The sequence below is a fragment of the Sciurus carolinensis genome, chromosome 3 (genome assembly GCF_902686445.1).
Source record: "Sciurus carolinensis chromosome 3, mSciCar1.2, whole genome shotgun sequence".
NCBI classification, from domain to species: Eukaryota; Metazoa; Chordata; class Mammalia; order Rodentia; family Sciuridae; genus Sciurus; species Sciurus carolinensis.
Window position 1 is genome coordinate 36,516,690 of NC_062215.1, and position 18,695 is coordinate 36,535,384.

General features: G+C 40.0%; 1 protein-coding gene across 1 annotated transcript in view; it reads left to right on the forward strand.

Annotated features, from left to right (window-relative positions):
- The first annotated feature begins 4,626 nt into the window (after positions 1-4,626).
- Positions 4,627-18,695, forward strand: part of Aatf (apoptosis antagonizing transcription factor) — a 104,060-nt gene continuing 89,991 nt past the window's right edge. The window contains exons 1-4 of the mRNA XM_047547463.1: positions 4,627-4,871; positions 5,894-6,085; positions 8,490-8,918; positions 9,380-9,517. Coding sequence (XP_047403419.1) covers positions 4,781-4,871; positions 5,894-6,085; positions 8,490-8,918; positions 9,380-9,517 — 850 coding nt within the window. The 5' untranslated portion in view covers positions 4,627-4,780. The remainder of the gene's footprint in view (positions 4,872-5,893; positions 6,086-8,489; positions 8,919-9,379; positions 9,518-18,695) is intronic.

Below are 18,695 nucleotides of genomic sequence, written 5' to 3' on the forward strand. Positions count from 1 at the left end.
ATAAAAGTCCAAAATATTTAAATTTTATGGTCAAATATGCAGTCAACAGCTGCTACTTTTTTCTTCATATATTAAATTTCTCATATGTCTTTTATTGTTCTAATAAACCTAAGCTTGTGTGACCTCCAGTGCATATTAGACCATTCACTGTATGAAAGAAAACATGTTGAATAAATTTGTGAGTTTTTAATAAAAATAGAAAACCTGATGTTTAGATAATTGGTGTGGTATTTGATGATTTCAATAACTAGAGGGAAGCCCTGAGGGGTGCTGACTGGGTCTCCAAAGCCAGGAGAAGAGAAGCAGGATTGGGGTGATGCATATGTTTTTGCCTTGGCTGTAGCAGAACTCCTCTACTAATGCTAGCCAAGCTTTACTCCGTGGCTTCCTGCTGCTATTAAATACAGATTTGCACTCTGTGGATTTAACTGATACAGTTGGAGAGAGATTTGCTGATACATTAATATAGAATTTAAAATAGAAATCAAATCCCTGGCTAAAAAATGAGTGGTCCCAGCCTGTGATTAGGCATGAGATCCAGAGCATTCTCTCTCCCCTTCTCCCTGAACATGCAAAACTGGACTTGGAAATGTCAGATACTTGTAAATATAGTTAGAGGTGTTCCTCTTTAGTTACAATTCCTTTTCCATAGTAATCCTACTTTCTAATTTGGGGGTTTGAAAGATAATGTAAAATGAATGCAGAGTATAACTAGAAATGAAATACTTTAATCCCTTTCACAGAACTGATATGAAATGGTTATTTTATAGTATTTGTTACATTTGAAGTTCCCCAGAAGGAAAACTATTTTGTCTGGCACAAGATACATAGTAAGTTTCTCTGAAAGATGAAGAATAATAAGTAATAGAAAAATCAAATTTCAACTGGGAATTGCCAGTAGATTCTGAAAAGTAGTTCAATTCCTTCCAAACCTTCATTAGAAATAGAAGGAATTTGAATATTTTATCCACTATGAAATACTTGTGCTTGGGTCTATGTATGTGTTTTAATATCAGAGGCTATTAGAGGTCCAGAATTTCCTTTCCATATCACCAGATTTCAGTTTGGATTATTTATTTGCTTGTTTTTTAAAAATCAAAGTTTTTACATTAAATAGTATATAATTCCCAGTACTGTTTTCATATTTTGTTAAGACACAGTCAAGTTTATCTTTCCTGCAGAGAAGGCTTTAAGATAAACAATATTTCACTGCATCTCTATGATGGCTTATCAAATGCTAGAGGGGGCACTATCAGGGAGGAATCTGGCAGTGTTCTTTCAGAAATAAAAAAATATGAAATACAAGGGAGACTTTTCAAACTCCTATCCTCTGCATACACCACATTTTCTTCATCTGCTTTATATGCAATCACTGAATCGGCTTGTTTTTGCCCTTTTCGCATTTATATACATTAAATCATAGCTAACTTATTCATTACAGCCACCACCTTTATCCCCTCCCCCTTAAAGACATTCATTTAACTGAACGTATGCTCATCGGGAGGCTGCATTTTCCTATCAAGGCTGCTGAATTATTTAGCAGCTTTATTGTGGTATCCGGGTATTTGATAAGGAGCGTTTCAGAGTTGGGTACGCGGTGTGGATTCAATTCGAACTCCGTGGCAGTCGCGCAGTCTTTCCTCTCCGCTAGGTATTGTGATACCTGGCGAGTACCCGAACAGGTGGCAATGCTCAGCAGTCTAATTTGATGCCGAAGGTCCTGGAAGAAAAGTTCGAGGAATGGCAGGGGCTAATCCCCTTCCCATCAACGCCGCGCTGCCCACTTCTTGCCCTGAAGTGCAGAAAAGCGCTGCACTGTTCCCACGCGGAGCTCCCGGGAGAGACGCGCCAGCGGAAGAGAAGCAGCACTGCGGTCCCCTCTTGCCCGGGAGGTCAGCCTCCTCTCAGGCCCAGCTTGGCAACCTGGTTTCTCCCTGCGGCCATCTTAAGGTCGCCACCTCTACGCCTCCTGCCATCTGCCCTCAGGGTTCCAGCGGCGGGAAGCTGCCATCCGCGCTGGGCGAAGGAGCTTTTGAAGCTCACCCATCCAACTTCTACCGGCTGACCAGCCAAAGCTGCTTTGGTGCGGGACAAGGTGGGGAAAGACTATTCGGAAAACCTGCACAATCATCGCCACGAGTCTGGGACCTGGAGTTTGATGGAGACTGAGAAGAGAGACAGAGTGGGACCTGGTTTCCCTAAACTTAAAACTTCTGGTCAAGCGCGAATAGTCATTCTTCTTGGACAATTGTTGGGGGGGGGGGTGTCTAATGTCATCTCTGCCCATCCTCTGGTGCTCTTTACATCTGCCTGCCACTTTGCAGCTAACTCTTACCAGAGGGATTGTGAACCAGGAGAACCTCCTGCCTTCTCTCCTCAGGACAGACTGTTCTTTTGGAAGAATGCTCTCTTTTATTTTCATCTCTCTGCTCACCTCTTCTGCTCTCATTTCTAGAGCACTCAGAGGTGGAAATTTCTTCTAGGGAGGTATAGTCTGAAAAACTCCCTCCTGTAGTCCACCCTCTATTTCCACTCCACCCATCTTGATATGGCAGTCCTTTCCCTACATCTCAAGAAACTAAAATGCAATCAGGGAGGGACCCCCCAGATGGAGCATTTGAGAGGTTCCTCTTCTAAATCCGTGTCTTCTTTCAGTTGTATCTGAAGTCCTAGAATTCTTTCTTCTAATTTCTTACCCTCAGTATGGGGTAAGGAAGCAGGGGAAGCATTTTGGGAAGGTGCATGACAGGAGTGCTCTTGATTCTTTCCTAAAAAGTCCTCCTAAGACAATACAGACCAGGACAGAGGAGGGAGAGTAGTTAAGCAGGTCTTGGGCATTTTCTGCTGAGTGTTTGCCCAGCACAGCCCCATATGGGCTACCAGTGTCCTGTTTGCATTATATTTAGAGGAGGTTTTTGCCCTGCCTCACCTCCCTCTCCCTTTTTTCCTTTCTCCCTATCTGGAAGACCAGATTTCTACACACTATTAGTGCCTCAAATAGAAAGGGAACAGGATTGGGGGAGTTTGTTTCCCAAACGTAGGATAGGAGAAACATTTTTGAAGCCCAGGATAATAGCACCTTGTGGAGAACTGAAGAGTATATTTTTGCTCTGGAGGCCCAGATGGAGGTACAAGACTGCAATTATACAGGATACATTTAAAAACAAAACTTTTACTCATAGCCTGAGTTCTCTCACAGATGGTAAAAAGAGGTTTTCTTCACCTGAGTCCTCTGCAGAGCTTGGCCTTCTTTTCCTTCCATATCTGAGGGGTTTATTCTACGACAGGTTAATAACTTCCTCTTTGCAGTCATGGTTGACTTCATTGAAGAGCCACCTAGGACAGGGACATGCAGGGGACTAAAGCAGTGTCCTCTCATTGCTTGACTCTGAGGGCATATGAAGACTGAAAGTCAGGGACTCTCTCTTCCTATGGGTTCTGAAACAGGAGACATTGCAGAGTTGAGTTGCTCAGGTTGTTCAGCTGTGGGATCCAACTGACCTGAACAGTACTCAAGAAGGGGCATTGCCCCTTCTTAGTGTATCACTAATGTCTTTTTTCTGGATCCTTTTGAGGCAGTTTTTCTATTTAGCCGGTTCTAGGTCTTTACAAGTAACCTCCAACAGATACTGGAAGGATAGACCACTTTGTAGTCGGACTTATCATTTTTTATTGAAGTTTATGTTTACATGTTTGTCTGTCCCCCTAGGCTGATCACTGTGGTAGAGAAGCTAACTTACTCATCTTGTACCTCATCTAGCAGTGCCTGCCACATAGTGGGCAGTCAGGGAAAACTCAGTGAAGAGAATACATTGTAAAGGGATTGTATCTTTCTGTGTGTCTGGGTGCAATTGTACCTATTCTATTAAGTCTTTATATTTTGAATCTTCCTCCAAAAGTGGACCAGAGTTTTTAAATGTTTTGCATCTGTGCATCAGTTTCAGGTGTCTGAGTATTCCTTCATCTCTCTAAGTAGCAAAGACATCATACCGAGTGTACACTAGAATAATCCCCAATTCACTTCTTTTCCTTGCTCAGGCAAGGCTGCTTGGAAAGCTACAGAAACAATCTCTATTTGTGCACGTAGTAATTACTGATTATTCCTATTAATAAAGATCCCAGTAGTTTGCCTCCACTTACACATGTACATCCCTTACGTAGGATTCCCATATCCCAGCCACCCAGGGGCGGGAGGCGTGTTCCCGGACTCAGAATCCTCCAAATTATGAAAAGGCAAATCTGTTTTGGGTCGCAGTGTATGAGTGTCTGAGTATGCACCTGAGGTTCGAGAAGCTTACCCTTTACTGTTTCCTTCTTCCCAAAGCAGCCACCGTGGGCCACGGTTACATTACGCTTTATTCCTAAACGAACCTCACACAAAGCTTGAGGCGTATTTTGTGCAAGGGCACAAGGGCTGCGCGCAACGCAATCACAGCTCAGAGCCAGAGGCGGTCACGTGCCATCGCGCGCTCCCGCGCTTCTCAACACGCCACCTCGACCACGCGCACGCGCACACGCGTTCGAAGGGCCACAATCCCTTCGGCTTTCCGCGCGCTTCCGCCTTCATCCTAGCAACGCCCGTAGTGACACGGCAGGCCCCGCCCTCTCCCGCGCGCGCCTCCCGGAAGTTGCCGGTCTGGAGCTGAGCGCCGGGCTCCGCGGGGTCCTTGAGTGTTGCGGCGAAGTGTCTGCGCGAGAGCTTCTGGCCTGGGAGAGAGCTTTTGAGCAGGGACTTGGGCCTCACTTTCACGTGCACAGCGCGACCCCGGACCTGGTGACAATGGCGGGGACGCAGTCCCTGGCCCTGCAGCTGGAACAGTTGTTGAATCCGCGACCGCGAGAGGCGGATCCTGAGGCCGACCCGGAGGAGGGTGAGGCCTGACAGGCGGGCCACGTGTCGGGCTGTGGGCTCTGTCTAGCGGTGGTCGGGGTGGTGTATGAGGGGTTTGTAGCCGTGCCTCGCCGCCTTTCCTACTCTTTTAGAGAAAAATTGCCTCCCGCTAGGGTTGCCCCCGAGCACGGAAGGAGGACTTCGGCTTCTTTTGACCCGCACTGTGGATTTGATGCCCCAGTCGGTGGGTGGTTCCGGACTCATACCCAGCACTCCCACGAAGAGCTGGATAAAGTTGGTCGAGGGCTGTTGGAGGGAGCCAGAGTGTGGTAGCCGGCCCGTGGCTGGTTGGAAATTATCTTTCAGAATGCCTTATTGGCATTGACCTTTGCTGGAAGGAGGAAGTCTCATCAGTTTTTGTTGTCTGAACTCTGGTTACCTCTAAAAACTTGCTTGGAGAAGGAAGGAAAAAGTAGTATTCCCTGGTTTTGTTTAAGCCTCTTTAGGTCTCAAGATGCTCGCTCAGGGGTTGACAACATATCACTGTTCTGTAAGCTGAGATGTTCAGGGTCTAGCTGGGAATAATCCTACTTTAGACTTGGGTCAGAGAAGTGTGAGGAAGAGATAATAATGAGGGATAAATGTGAGTACTGAACCGTGCCTTAGGAATGTCAGTTGAAGGAACCCAGAGCTGCAGAGCCAGGATAGGGAGAGAAAAACTCCCTGAGAGATGGGATGGAGTGAAGATAAAACTTGATGGCTGATTTAAGATATTGGAGCCACTGTAGCACATGCAAGAGGAATTAGACTAATTTTATAGGACCCAAGATAGTAAATATAAATATAGATATGTATTTACTATTAGATATAAGGAGTCAGCTTTCTGTTTAGAAACATCAATAAGACAGTGATCTACCTGGAGAAGTAATGCGCTCCCTATTCCTGGAACTTGGTTGGGATTTTGTAGAGGATATTCAAGCATGAATTGAAAGAGTTTAACAGAGTTCCTGTTAATGTTCTTCCTAACCTGAGACTCTGATTACTTTTCCCTCTCCTGCTCAGCCACTGTTGCCAGAGTGATTGACAGGTTTGATGAAGGGGAAGATGGAGAAGGTGATTTCCTGGCAGTGGGTAGCATTAGAAAACTGGCATCAACCTCCCTTTTGGACACAGACAAAAGATATTCTGGCAAGACAACCTCTAGGAAAGCTTGGAAGGAAGACCATTGGGAGCAGACTCTATCAGGTTCATCGGGTGAGTGGATTATTTGCATGAAGCTCTTTCTTCCCTAATTTTTCAGGGTAAATCTTTTTTTTTTTTTTTTTGTTCTGCATATGTTTGTGCCCCTACCTATTATCTTACAAGAGACCATTAACTTGGTATTTGGAAGGGAACTAGAAGTTACTTCATTTCACTTCATTAGGAATTTAAAACCCAGAGTGATCATGTTGCTCTACTCAGGTTCATATTAATGGTTCACCCTAAAATGGTGTGAAAGAAAAGGTGATGCATATTGGAAAGGATTATGTGTCAAAGAAACATGGTATCTAATGAGCATACTTGACTCAGTTGTGACCCTCTTCCTTCAGTTTTTCAGGTCTTACATTGACTACTATATAATATCAGTTATTTGTGAAATTCATCTTTTGCCCTTGTAAGAATATGCTTTCCTCTTCCCTGCGAAAATGTTGGGAGGATATGAACTTACAGTTTTAAAGAATTATAAGTTGCTCATGGTGGAAGAAGGGACTGGATACAGTGATTATTTAGGATGCCGTTTTTTTTCCTTTTCAGTGGTGCCATGTTGAGAATCCTCAGACAGTATAAAAAGAACTGTCATTTGAGTTAAGATATCTATGATTTAATCCTTGATGTAATTCTTGGAGCTTCTGATAAGCTCATTCATATTCTTTGTCCAGAGACTGATAAAGGGACCAGTCATGAGACAAATATGTTTATAGAACTTTTACCATGTGTCAGCCACTGTGGACCTGAGAGCCTGGAACACAGTATATCTTCAAAAAATATTGTCACCATTATTATCACCTGTATCTTTTTATTTAAGACTCCCAGTAGCTCAAGAAGTTGCTATTTTTTATCCCCATTTTACAGATAAGGAAAGTGAAGGGCCAGTTGGTTAAATAACTTTTTCGGTGTCATACAGTTATTAAGTGGAAGAGCCAGGATTCAAATGAGACAGTCTGATTCTAAGTTCTATAACCTTTTTAAATTTTTTGTGGTACTAGGGATTGAACCCAAGGGTGCTCTACTACTGAGCTATATCCCCAGCCCTTTTTTATTTTCCATTCTTTTTTTTTTTTTTTTTTTTTTTTTGCGGTGCTGGGGATTGAACCCAGGGCCTTGTGCTTGCAAGGCAAGCACTCCTTTTTTATTTTGAGGCAAAGTCTTGCTTAGTTGACCAGGATGGCTTTGAACTTGTGATCCTCTTGCCTCCCTACCTGAGTAGCTGAGCCCAAGTTCTACATTTTTAACTACTGAATGTTTCTGAATCTGAAAAATGGTATACATTTAAAGAATTTAAAGGATTATTTGATGGTTTTACACTTAGTTTTTGTATTTATATGTACATTTCTTGCAGTGCTGGGAATTGAACTCAGGACCTTGCACATGTTAGGCATGTACTCTGTCTGTCACTGAGCTACATCCACAGCCTGTGTATGTATGTGTGTATGTGTGTGTGTATGTGTGTGTGTGTATTTTTTTTACTTTTTGTACCAGGGATTGAACCTAGGGGTGCTTAACCCTTTTTTAAAGTTTTGAGACAGAATCTTGCTAAGTTGCTAAGTCTGGCCTCAAACTTGGTGATCCTTATGCCTCAGCCTGCTGAGTTACTGGGATTACATGTACCACCATGCTCATTCTGTATTTATGTTTCTGACAGCATTGTCTGTGTCTTTAAGTATATTTTATTTTATTTTATTTTATTTTATTTTATTTTTTTGGTACTGGGGATTGAACCCAGGAGCACTTAACCACTGAGCCACATTTCCAGCCCTTTTTAATATTTTATTTAGAGACAGGGTTTCACTGAGTTGCTTAGGGCTTTTCTAAGTTACTGAGGCTAACCTTGAACTCACAATCCTCCTACTTCAGCCTCCTGAGCCACTGGGATTACAGGCATGTGCCACTGCACCCAGCTTGTTTATCTCTTTAAAGAAGTACTTAAGACCCATCATGTTTTCATAAAATTTTTATTTTATTGAAGAAGGTTATATTTTATTTTATTTTGAGACAGAGTCTTACTAAATTGCCCAGTCTGATCTTGAACTTGTGGTTCTCCTGCCTCAGCCTCTTAAGTAGCTGGAATTATAGGCATATGTGATCACACCCAGCTTCCTTATATTCTTAAATTCACTTGCCCCAGAGTTAATATTTGTCTCTCCTTTGGGTTGTTGAAATTTTGTCAAAGCACTTTCAATTCTTCCTTGTAGAATCTCACCTTAGAGTTAGATCTATGTTCTGTTTACTTTTGTTTACCATAGCATTTTAGATGTAGTAATAAATATTTGTTGAATTGTGTACAATAACAAAATTTTTCCCCTAATAGATGCTAAGTTCTTAAGTTGAAATGAAAGATGTGGCCTGTTGTTTTTCTCCAGGTAACACCCATTTTTTTTCCCCCTCTCTTCTGGTTCAGATGATGAAATACCTGATGAGGAAGGGTCTGGAGATGGAGATTCAGAGGGACTGGGTCTTGAGGAATCTGATGAGGATGACCTGAGTGCTGCTGAGGAACAGGACGCTGAGGACGATGGGGAGAGCAGTCTGGCAGGGAGGAAGAAAAGCAGAAGCCACTCTGCAAAAACACCAGGCTTCAGTTTCCAGAGCATTTGTGACTTTGAGAAATTTGCCAAGGGAATGGATGACCTTGGGAGCAGTGAGGAGGAGGAAGATGAAGAGGAGAGTGGCATGGAAGAAGGGGACCTCGAGGAAGACGGGGAGGGTGAGAGTGAGGAAGACAGAGCTGGAGACAAGAGTAGTGAAGATGATGGTGTGGTGATGACCTTCTCCAGCGTCAAGGTTTCTGAGGAAGTGGAGAAAGGAAGAGCTGTGAAAAATCAGATAGGTTTGTATGTGGTTTTGTTGGTTACTTGTTTTTCAAAGTATTTGCATTCTGGCAACTTTTTTTTTTGTTTGATTTTGGCTGGTCTGTCTCTTTGGTGTTCTTCCAATTAGTTTGTGACATGCCTCACCTACCCAAAGGCCTAAAGCCCTGTTCCTCCATGCTTAGCCAGCCGTTTCTGCACTGAGCTGCTTAGCTGGTTCTGCTCTAGTACTTGTGGCAACTATGGAAGATTGAAGAGGAGAGTGTTTTCTCCTTTCCTTGGGCTTTACATTTCCCTTTCTTAGAGCAAATATTTGCTTCCAAGATAGGGAATTTATTTCCTAGAATAAAGAATATTTCCATGGCATGAAACTGATAAAGCTGTGTTGCTTAGAGACTGGCATGATTTCCTGTCCTTCCGTTATCCCTATCCCAGAAGATTTTGTAACTCAGGGGTGGGGTCCTCTTTTCTTTTTTCTTAGCGCTGTGGGACCAACTCTTGGAAGGAAGGATCAAACTACAAAAAGCTCTGTTGACAACCAATCAGCTGCCTCAACCTGATGTTTTTCCTGTTTTCAAGGACAAAGGTGGCCCAGAATTTGCCAGCGCCTTAAAAAATAGTAAGACTGCTTATCTCATATTGGGATACTTAGAACCACTGAGATACATTGGGATATATTGCGATTGATATAAAGGAAGAAGAGGATATTTTATTTTAATGATATTATGGCATAGAACAGTGGTTTCTGCTCTTCTTCTAAAAAAATAATATAATCCATTTATTAAATGACACTGTTGATTGAAATGGATTGGGTGCTTTACCCTTGTCTGTTCTACTTTCTTCTTGCCCACTCTTGCCTCCCATTCTCCCCTTGCTTTCTCAGTTACTTCTTTTATTTGGGGATGGGTACTAGATAGAATTGAATTCAGGGGCACTCTACCACTTAGCTACATCTCCAGCCCTTTTTATTATTTTTTATTTTGAGACATGGTCTCACTATGTTCCCTGGGCTGGCAATGAACTTGTGATCCTCCTGCCTCAGTCTCCATGCTGGCTCTTAGTTATTTCTTTAATGCTTAGCGAACCCACTGGTATAGAACAAAAGGCAGAGGATGAGTGATTAAACTCAGTTCATTTAAGTGGTTTGTATCATGTATTTAAAAGATGCCTTCATTTGGGAGGTTTTTAGAACAACATGCTAAGGTGATCTTAGATCTTCCTTTGGGGGAGAAATAAGTTTTGGAAGAAAATTGCTGAGCTATAAAGTCAAAGAATTCTAGGGAGAAAAGAAATTTAGAGATTATTTGATTCCAAATTCCCTCATTTTATAGATGAGAAAACTGAGTCCCAGAGAAAATGAATTGCCCAAAGTTACAGAACTTGTTCATGAATGGCAGAGACAAAACTCCAGCTTTTCTGCCTCATGATCTAGGAGCCTTCCACACTGCCTCCTGTGTGCCCAGTGGCACTGAAGGACTGGGCACAGGGAGATTTGGGGTGAGTGCTCTGTGGTTGGCATCTTATTTTGTATTTGCTTGCTTAGACTTAGTATTTTCATTTGCTCTTTAAAACTAAGTCTAGGTCTGCTGACACACTCCTATAGTCCCAGCTACCTGGGAGGCAGAGGCAAGAGGATACCTTGAGGCCAGGGTAGGCCACATGGCAAGACCTTGTCTCAAAAATTTTTTAAAAAACTTACAGAGTTAAGAGTTGCAAGGGACCTTGGGAGGATATCTAATTTGGCATCTGCCTCTATGTGCAACCTCCTTAAACCATTTAAAGTACATGTATAAGATTTCTAGGATAGGGTATTTTGTGATTGTTTAGTATATAGGAGAATATCTGGTTTAATTTGGAATGACTTCTTAGGGTCCAGTTGTTAGTTTTTGTGTCCTGCCATTTGAAGTCTGTTTCCTTTATGAAAAGCCTGGGCAATCCTTCCAAAACTCCCCTACATCTACTGTGAGGGTGGGTCTTTTTTACCCCCTGCCCCAGCTTTCTTTTCCTTCTTTCTCAAAAGAGATGATACCCTGATGGTTTTACATTTTTTGAGATTTTTGGAGCATCCTCTGCTATTTTTAATGCCCTAGTACCCTAATTTGTGGAATGCCTGTGAATGAGATGTAAACTGCTCTGGATTTAATGTTTTAAATGTGTTATAAGGCCTTTTCCATTTTGTTGTTCACTATTATTCTTACTTGAGTTTTTTTTTCCTTTTTAAAAAAAATTCATCTTAAAATATAGATATTTTAAGGATTAGCATCAGACATAACAAACACATTCTTATTTTTGGATTGAATACAATTTAGTTCCTTTAGCCATTGATCATTTAAATTTTGTTGTATAATATTTCTGATCATTTTAGTCTGTCTTTTTTTGTATGTAACCAGTTGCCTTTTTGCCTCATTGGTGAACTTGGTTAATCTGACAGATGTCTATTAGTTTGACAGGGTGGCTTGTGGTAGAGGAAGAAGAAAGGAATGCTTGGTGTCACATTTTGAGAGGATGAGGAGCTCTATAATACCTAGAATTTCTGTGAACATTTTCTTGGCTACTTTATTCTGGATGGCCAGTTTATACCATGTTAGATAGCTAGCTGGTATGGAATATAAGCTAAACTTATACCAACGCCAGAACAAACACCGAAACTTACTATTTTTAAATCTCTTCAATTTGCTTGGTCTTAACAGGGTAGACTACCTGGGTTTAAATTTCATCTCAGCAATGGATTAGCTCTGTGACCTTGGACAAGTTACTTCATGGTAAAATAGGAATAATATGGTTGTGAGGATTAAAGGACAATCAATATAAAGCATTAGCACAGTGTCTGGCACACATCATGCCATTAATGTTAGGTATTAGTGATATCTTTTTCTGCTAAAAGGCATTTGGCAATGTTCAACCATGTGAATTATTGTCATCAGTATAACTAACCATCATCTCCACTGTCTTCAGTGGTTTTTAAACTTTTTATTAGTACTCAGATTCTCTACATGATTTAAATAAGCTGTTTGTTCTGGAAGGTAGGCAGTGTTATAGTCTGTATTTATAATTTGGCTTTGACCTCTCATAACACCATGGAAAGGTGGCTAAAAATTTTCTTATTGTCAGACTGCATTCCTTCCCTCCTGAGGCACTCACCTTATCTTGAAATACTTCTTTTTGGCTTTGGTGACACTACATGTGCTATTTGGGTCTCCTGTCTTTGTGACATCTTCTTATGTTCTTCTTTTACCCTCTCAGTGTAACTTTATTGCTTTTAGAATCCTGTCCTTAGGTTGTGTTTTCTCCCCCCCCCCAATGTGTTTTCTTAATATATGTTCTCCTTGCACTGCCATTTACTCTCATGTTCCTAACTATAACTTCTAAAACAGCAGACTTTCAGCTATATTCTAGCACAGTAAACTCCTGAACTCCAAGTCGTTGTACCTTGAGCACCTAAAACTTTACTTTTCAGAAGCTAAACATGTATTTCCTTTCTACTTCCCCAACACATGCACTTAGTCCCTAGTTATCTTGGAGTTACATGTTGGTAATTAGAGCTCTTGAACCATGAAGTGATTTCAAAGACATTTTTTAAAAGATGGATCTAGTAGTACATGCCTATGATCTCAGTTACCTGGGAGGCTGAGGCAGGAGAATCCCAAGTTAGAGGCTGGCCTTGGCAACTTAGACACTGCCTCAAAAATGAAAAAGGGGGCTGGGCACGGTGGCACACACCTGCTGCTTGGGAGGCTGAGGCAGGAGAATCATGAGTTCAAAGCCAGCCTAAGCAACTTAGCAAGGCCCTAAGCAACTCAGTGAGACCCTGTGTCTAAATAAAACATAAAAAGGACTGGGGTTGTGGCTCAGTAGTTAAGCACCCCTGGGTTCAACCCCTGGTACCAAAAAAAAATTTTTTTTTAAATAAAAAAGGGAATTGTGGGTGCAGTTCAGTGGTAGAACACCACTGGGTTCAATTAATGGATGTAAAAGTAGTAAGTCATGCAGTAACCTTAACAAGATTAAAGGATATTCTGTGCACAAAAGTACTTCTCCAGTGAGGTTAGCTCTTCCCCTCTTTCTTTTAACAGATTCTGTACTATTAGGAGGTGGGCCTTTTCTGTTGATGGCAATGATATGTAATGAAGAAGGCAAATTACTATGGAAATCTCTGCATGAATTATTTAAACTATGGACTATATCAAATTCATTTAAAAATAGAAATAATAGTACAGTGAACCTTGTATACCATCACTACTTATACAATTAACTCATAGCCAATTTTATTAGTCCTTATACTAGCTTCCCTTCTTTCCGGATTGTTTGGAGCAAACGACAGATAACCTCTGGTTTTACCAGTAAATCTTTCAGCATATATGTCTAAAACTTAAGGGTTTAAAAAAAAAAATCTTGAAACCATTATCCCACATAGAAACATTAATAGTCTGGAGATATAGTTCAGTGGTAGAGCACTGTTGCTTAGCATGCATAGCATGCATGAGGCCCTAGGTTCAATCCAGTACTGTAAAGAACAAACAAAAAATAGTAGTAAAATTTTTTTTTTTTTTTTGGGTACTGGGCATTAAACCTAGGGCTTCGTGCATGCTCTTATCCACTGAGCCATATCCCCAGTCCTTTTTTATATTTCATTTAGAGACAGGGTCTTACTAAGTTGCTTAAAGCCTTGCTAAATTGCTGAGGCTGACTTTGAACTCCAGATTCTCCTGCCGCATCCTCCTGAGCTGCTGGGATTACAGGCATATGCCACCACACCCAGCTCAGTAATTTTGTAATAAGCATGACTGATTTGGGTGGGTAGGAGAAATGAGAGCATTTCTGTAACAGGCACCCTCTACTGTCTTTTTCAGAGTTTGCTCTATAACTTTAAATGAAGTGATTAAAGAAAAGCTAAACTTTCACCATAATAAGTTGACCTTTTAGTGAATTGCATGTTATTAATGTATTTAATGAGATGCATTACAAACTGCAGTGAGCACCATGTTTCATTACAGGTCTAAAATGCAATATCATTAAAGACCTTTAGTGGAAACAATGGTTGACATTTTGATATTTCCCGTAAGCAAAACATCCAAGAACACAGTATAATGTAACATAAATGCAGAGGAAGTGTTAAAATTTTTTACTTGCCTAAGAGTTTAAAAACAAATCCTACCATTAATAAAGTATATTTTCTTTGCTCCCCCTCATCTTCCTACTTCTAATTCAGATTGACCCCCTCATCTCCTGTGGCCCATTCCTTAGACTTAAGTTACTTTGACTTGAATAGACTAACATTTTTAATGCTAATTTGACCTCAACATGGAATGGACACCTTAAAGAATGATGTTTTAAATTTTGAGTAAGACAGGGGTAATTTTTGAGTTTTTTCTTTTTTAAAATTTATTTTATCTTGGAGAAAGGGCCTCACTAAGTTGCTGAGACTGGCCTTGAACTTGCCTGCCTCAGCCTCCTGTGTTGCTGGGATTATAGATATGTGCCACCACGCCCAACAGTCATGGAGCTTTATTAGATAATATTTCTATTTTAGCTTTTATATTTTAATTAATTAATTAATTAATTTGGTACTGAGAATTCAACTCAGAGGTGCTTTACCACTGAGCTACATCCCCAGCTGTTTTTGTTTTTGGAGACAGGGTCTTGCTAAGTTACTGAAGGTCTTGCTAAGTTGTGGAGGCTGACCTCAAACTTGTAGTCCTACCTTAGCCTCCTGAGTTGCTGGGATTATAGGCAAATGCCACTACTCCTGGCTCAATTTTATTTATATTTTAAAGTAGGCAGTATATTCATGTGCTTCAAAGTTCAAAAGATACTAATTATTATACAGAAATAATCTCTGCCTTGTATCCCTACCTTTCAGTTTCCTATCCTGTAAGCAACCAATGTTGTCAGTGAACTCTGTCTCCCCCTTTTTAATTATAGTTGCCTTAGGTGGCAAATCCTTGAAGTCCTATTTCAGAGTTCTCACAGTTAAAACTTTACGGCTTCATAGCACAGTTCTCATAGTGATCTGTGGAGCCCTGCAGTTCTGTTACTTGGGATGGGTGTAAGTATTGCTTGGGATGAAGGTAGGTGCTTTGCAACCTTTTCCAAGCATTATATAGGTGTAAAGATCCTTATTACTGCAGGCTTCACCTAACCACGTAGTATAAGAGTGAGCTTTTTGTTTCAGCTGATGACTATCATTTTTTACAGAATTAATTTATTTTAAATTTGTTTGCCTTTTTCTTGAGATGCTAGAGATCCAACTCAGGGCCTTCTGTAGGCTAAGCATACTCTCTACCACTGAGTCACACCTCAAGGCCTTATTTTTAAAAGTAGGTCTACTGGCCAGGCTCGACTGTGCATGCCTGTAAACCCAGCAGTTTGAGAGGCTGAGGCAGGAGGATTGTGAGTTCAAAGCCAGCTCAGCAATTTAGTGAGACCCTAAGTGACTCAGTGAGACCCTGTCTCTAAATCAAATGTAAAAAAGGTGTGGGGATGTGGCTCAGTGGTTAAGTGCCCCTGGGTTCAATCCCTAGTGCCCCTCCCCCCCGCCCCCCAAAAAAAGAATTTGCTTAGGGCCTCCCTAAGTTGCTGAGGCTGACTTTGAACTTGTGATCCTCTGACCTCAGATTCTTAAACTTTGATTCTCCTGCCTTAGCCTCTGGAGTCACTGGAATTATAGGCATGCAGTACCTGCACTTTGTAAATAAAACAAAAATGGAATCATAAATATGAACTATTTTGTGAGCTTATTTTTTCAAATTAATATATCATTTCATGTCAGTATACTTGGATATACATGAGCATTTTCAGTGGTTACAGAGTGTTCCATTTTATAGATTTATTGCAGTTTATTTAACCAATCTGTATTGATTGATGTTTAGATTTATTCTAGTTTTTTTTTATAAAGCTTGTTTTGATAAACATCCTTGTACATACATATTTGTATAATTTGTTTGAAAGTAGCACTGTCCAATATAAATATAATGCAAGATATGTGTAATTTAAAATGTTATGGTAACCACATTAAAAAAATGAAGAAAGCAGGTTTATTAAAATTATTAATTTTAGTAATGTTATTTAACCCAGTATATGAAAATTATAATTTTAAGATGCAATCAATATACAAGTGTAAATGAAATAATTCAGCATTTTTTTTTTTTTCATCTTAAGTCTTTGAAATCTAGAGTGTATACTCTTTTTATGCTGCATTTCAGTTTGGAGTAGCTAAATTTTGAGTGCAGAATAATCTCATGTAGGGGCTGGGATCCCAGTGTAGTTCAGTGATAGGGTATGTGCTTAGCTTGCTTCAGGAAGCCCTGGGTTCAATCACCACCACCACCACAAAGATTAAAAAAAAAAAAGCCATATATAGCTCATGGATACTACATTGGTCTGTACAAATCTATGTTCCTTGCGAATGTAACTGTTGGGACAAAGAGTTGTACTCCCCCGACTCCTTCATAGGCTTTTGAAATAAATTGGCCCTTAGAAGAATTGTAATAATTTAAATTCTCATCTGTAACATTTGTTCTCTTATACTCCTGCCACCACAGGGTATTATTGATCTCTTATTTTTCCTAAAATATGTGTGGGAAATGAAGGCAATCATTTCTCGATAACTTTCTGTTTGATATTTACATAATACCTGTTGACTTAGCATTGAAATATAAACACTGTTTGGTCTGTTTATCAGAGAATGAATTCTTCGTAGGGAAGACTTTTGTTTCCTCTTGAGCTACTACTTTGTCCATTCTGGTTCATTGAGCATTTATATTATGTAGAGAGTAAAGCTGATCACAAAGCAAATGCTTTTCCAAAGTAACAAATCAGTAGAACCAGGAGAAGGCGTTTTTTTTTTTTTTTTTTTTTTTTTTTTTTTTTTTTTTTTTTATCCTTTTGGCATGATCCCAGGGATCAAAACCCATGGTAAGTGTGAAGTCTACTACTGAACTACACCCTAAGACCGGAGAATGTTAGAATCTTATTGTGATTCCACCCACCTTGAAAAGATGAGCCCTAGTGTGATCACAGAGCCATGAGAGCTAAGGGCAGCTGAAAATTCTTAAAACCAGTCTGGTTGGAAAATTCATTTTACTGTTTAGGAGTTGAGTTTCTTAGAAGTGAAAGTTGTCTTTGGTACCAGAAACAGTTTTTAACAGAGATGCGTTTCTGGTCTGGTCTGTGGTAGAGCACTAGCCTAGCATGCACAAGGCATGGGTTCAATTCCTAACACCATAAAAACAAAAGACAGTGATACGTTAGATAAGAAAGCAATCATGATTTATGGTATTTCCATGGTAAGATCACTCTTTATACTGTGTTCTAGGTGAAACTGTACATGTCATTCATTGTATATTACAGTCTTTTGATATGTACATTTAATTAATTCAGATTTGACTACATGTGCCTGGCCAAATGGAAAAGAGAAAGAGAAGCAGTTTTTATGGTGCTAGTAATTTTGCCTGCCATTTTATTCAGTGAGTGAATGCCCTGGAGTAAGCATGAGATGGCAGGCAGACTCTTGTTGCCTCAGTTATTTTTTGTTCCTGGGTACCTCTCTAGTGAGCATCTCATTAAACAGAATATGAATCTAGTGTTTAATGTTACAGCATGCAGTCTGTACGACATATTCCTTAAATATAATCATGTGTTTAATTGATGAAATAGCTTTATGTTTTAATGTTTGAGAGGAAAATAGCACACTAACATACTTAATGGATAGTTAAGGAATTTTCAAAGTCATTTTGTCAGAATTTGAGTTTTGTTTTATGCTCAGACTTCAGAACCTAACTACTGTATAAGATGCTAGTCTATTTTTGTTTTATAATCTATTCATGAATTATTTTATTAAAACTGCATATGAATATTGTAAATAATACAAAAGCATTCAGGAAGATAATACTCCTTTCCTTACATTTAGTCTCATTCTGTTTTTCTTTTGCCTATGTACTTTTAGATCATTTGACCATGTCTCTATTTCCTTTCCTTTTTTCCTCTTTTTTTTTTTTTTTTTTTTTTTGTTGTTTTTTGATGTTGAGGATTGAATTCATTCAGGGCTTGCACATGCTAGGCAAGCATTCTCCTGAGCTACATCACCAGCCCTTTTTTATGTTTTATTCTCTGGTGTGAAAGATGGGAATGCTGCTGACAGGTTAACTAAGATGGGGATTGAGAATTGACCGTTTAACATGTGGTGGTCATCTTGTGACCTTGTGAGCAGTTTCAGTGGAGTGGTAGGGGGGATGTAGGCTTGACTGCAATGGGTTCAAGAGAAAATGGGAAAAAAAAAAAATGAAACAACATAGACAATTATTTCGAGATATATTGCTTTTAAGAGGACCAGAGAAATAGGACATTAGATGGTGGAGGATATGGAGTTTAAAAAAAAAAAAAAGAGGTGTTTTGTTTGTTTTTAGGATGGGAGAGATAACAGTATGTTTGTATATTGTTAAGAATGATCCAGTGGAGGGAAAATTGGTGATGCAGAAGAGGACATCTGCTCTAACATTGTCCTTGAGCAGGTAAGCAGGGATAGGTCAAGTGCACAAGAAGGGAGCAATGTGGACAGTTTAACTATATGACAGGTGGGAAGATCATAAATAGACACAGATGGGAAGGAGTCTGAAAATTCTCTTTAGGTTGTTTCATTTTCTTTTTTTTTTTAAATTGCATATATAAACTTTATGGAAACAAAAAGGTAAAGGGAGAATATTATACATAGGATGCTAAGAAATGCAGTTGAATCAGTATTCTACAAGGGAGGTCACAGACTCTGTTGGATTTAATAGATAAAATGTACATGTAAATGA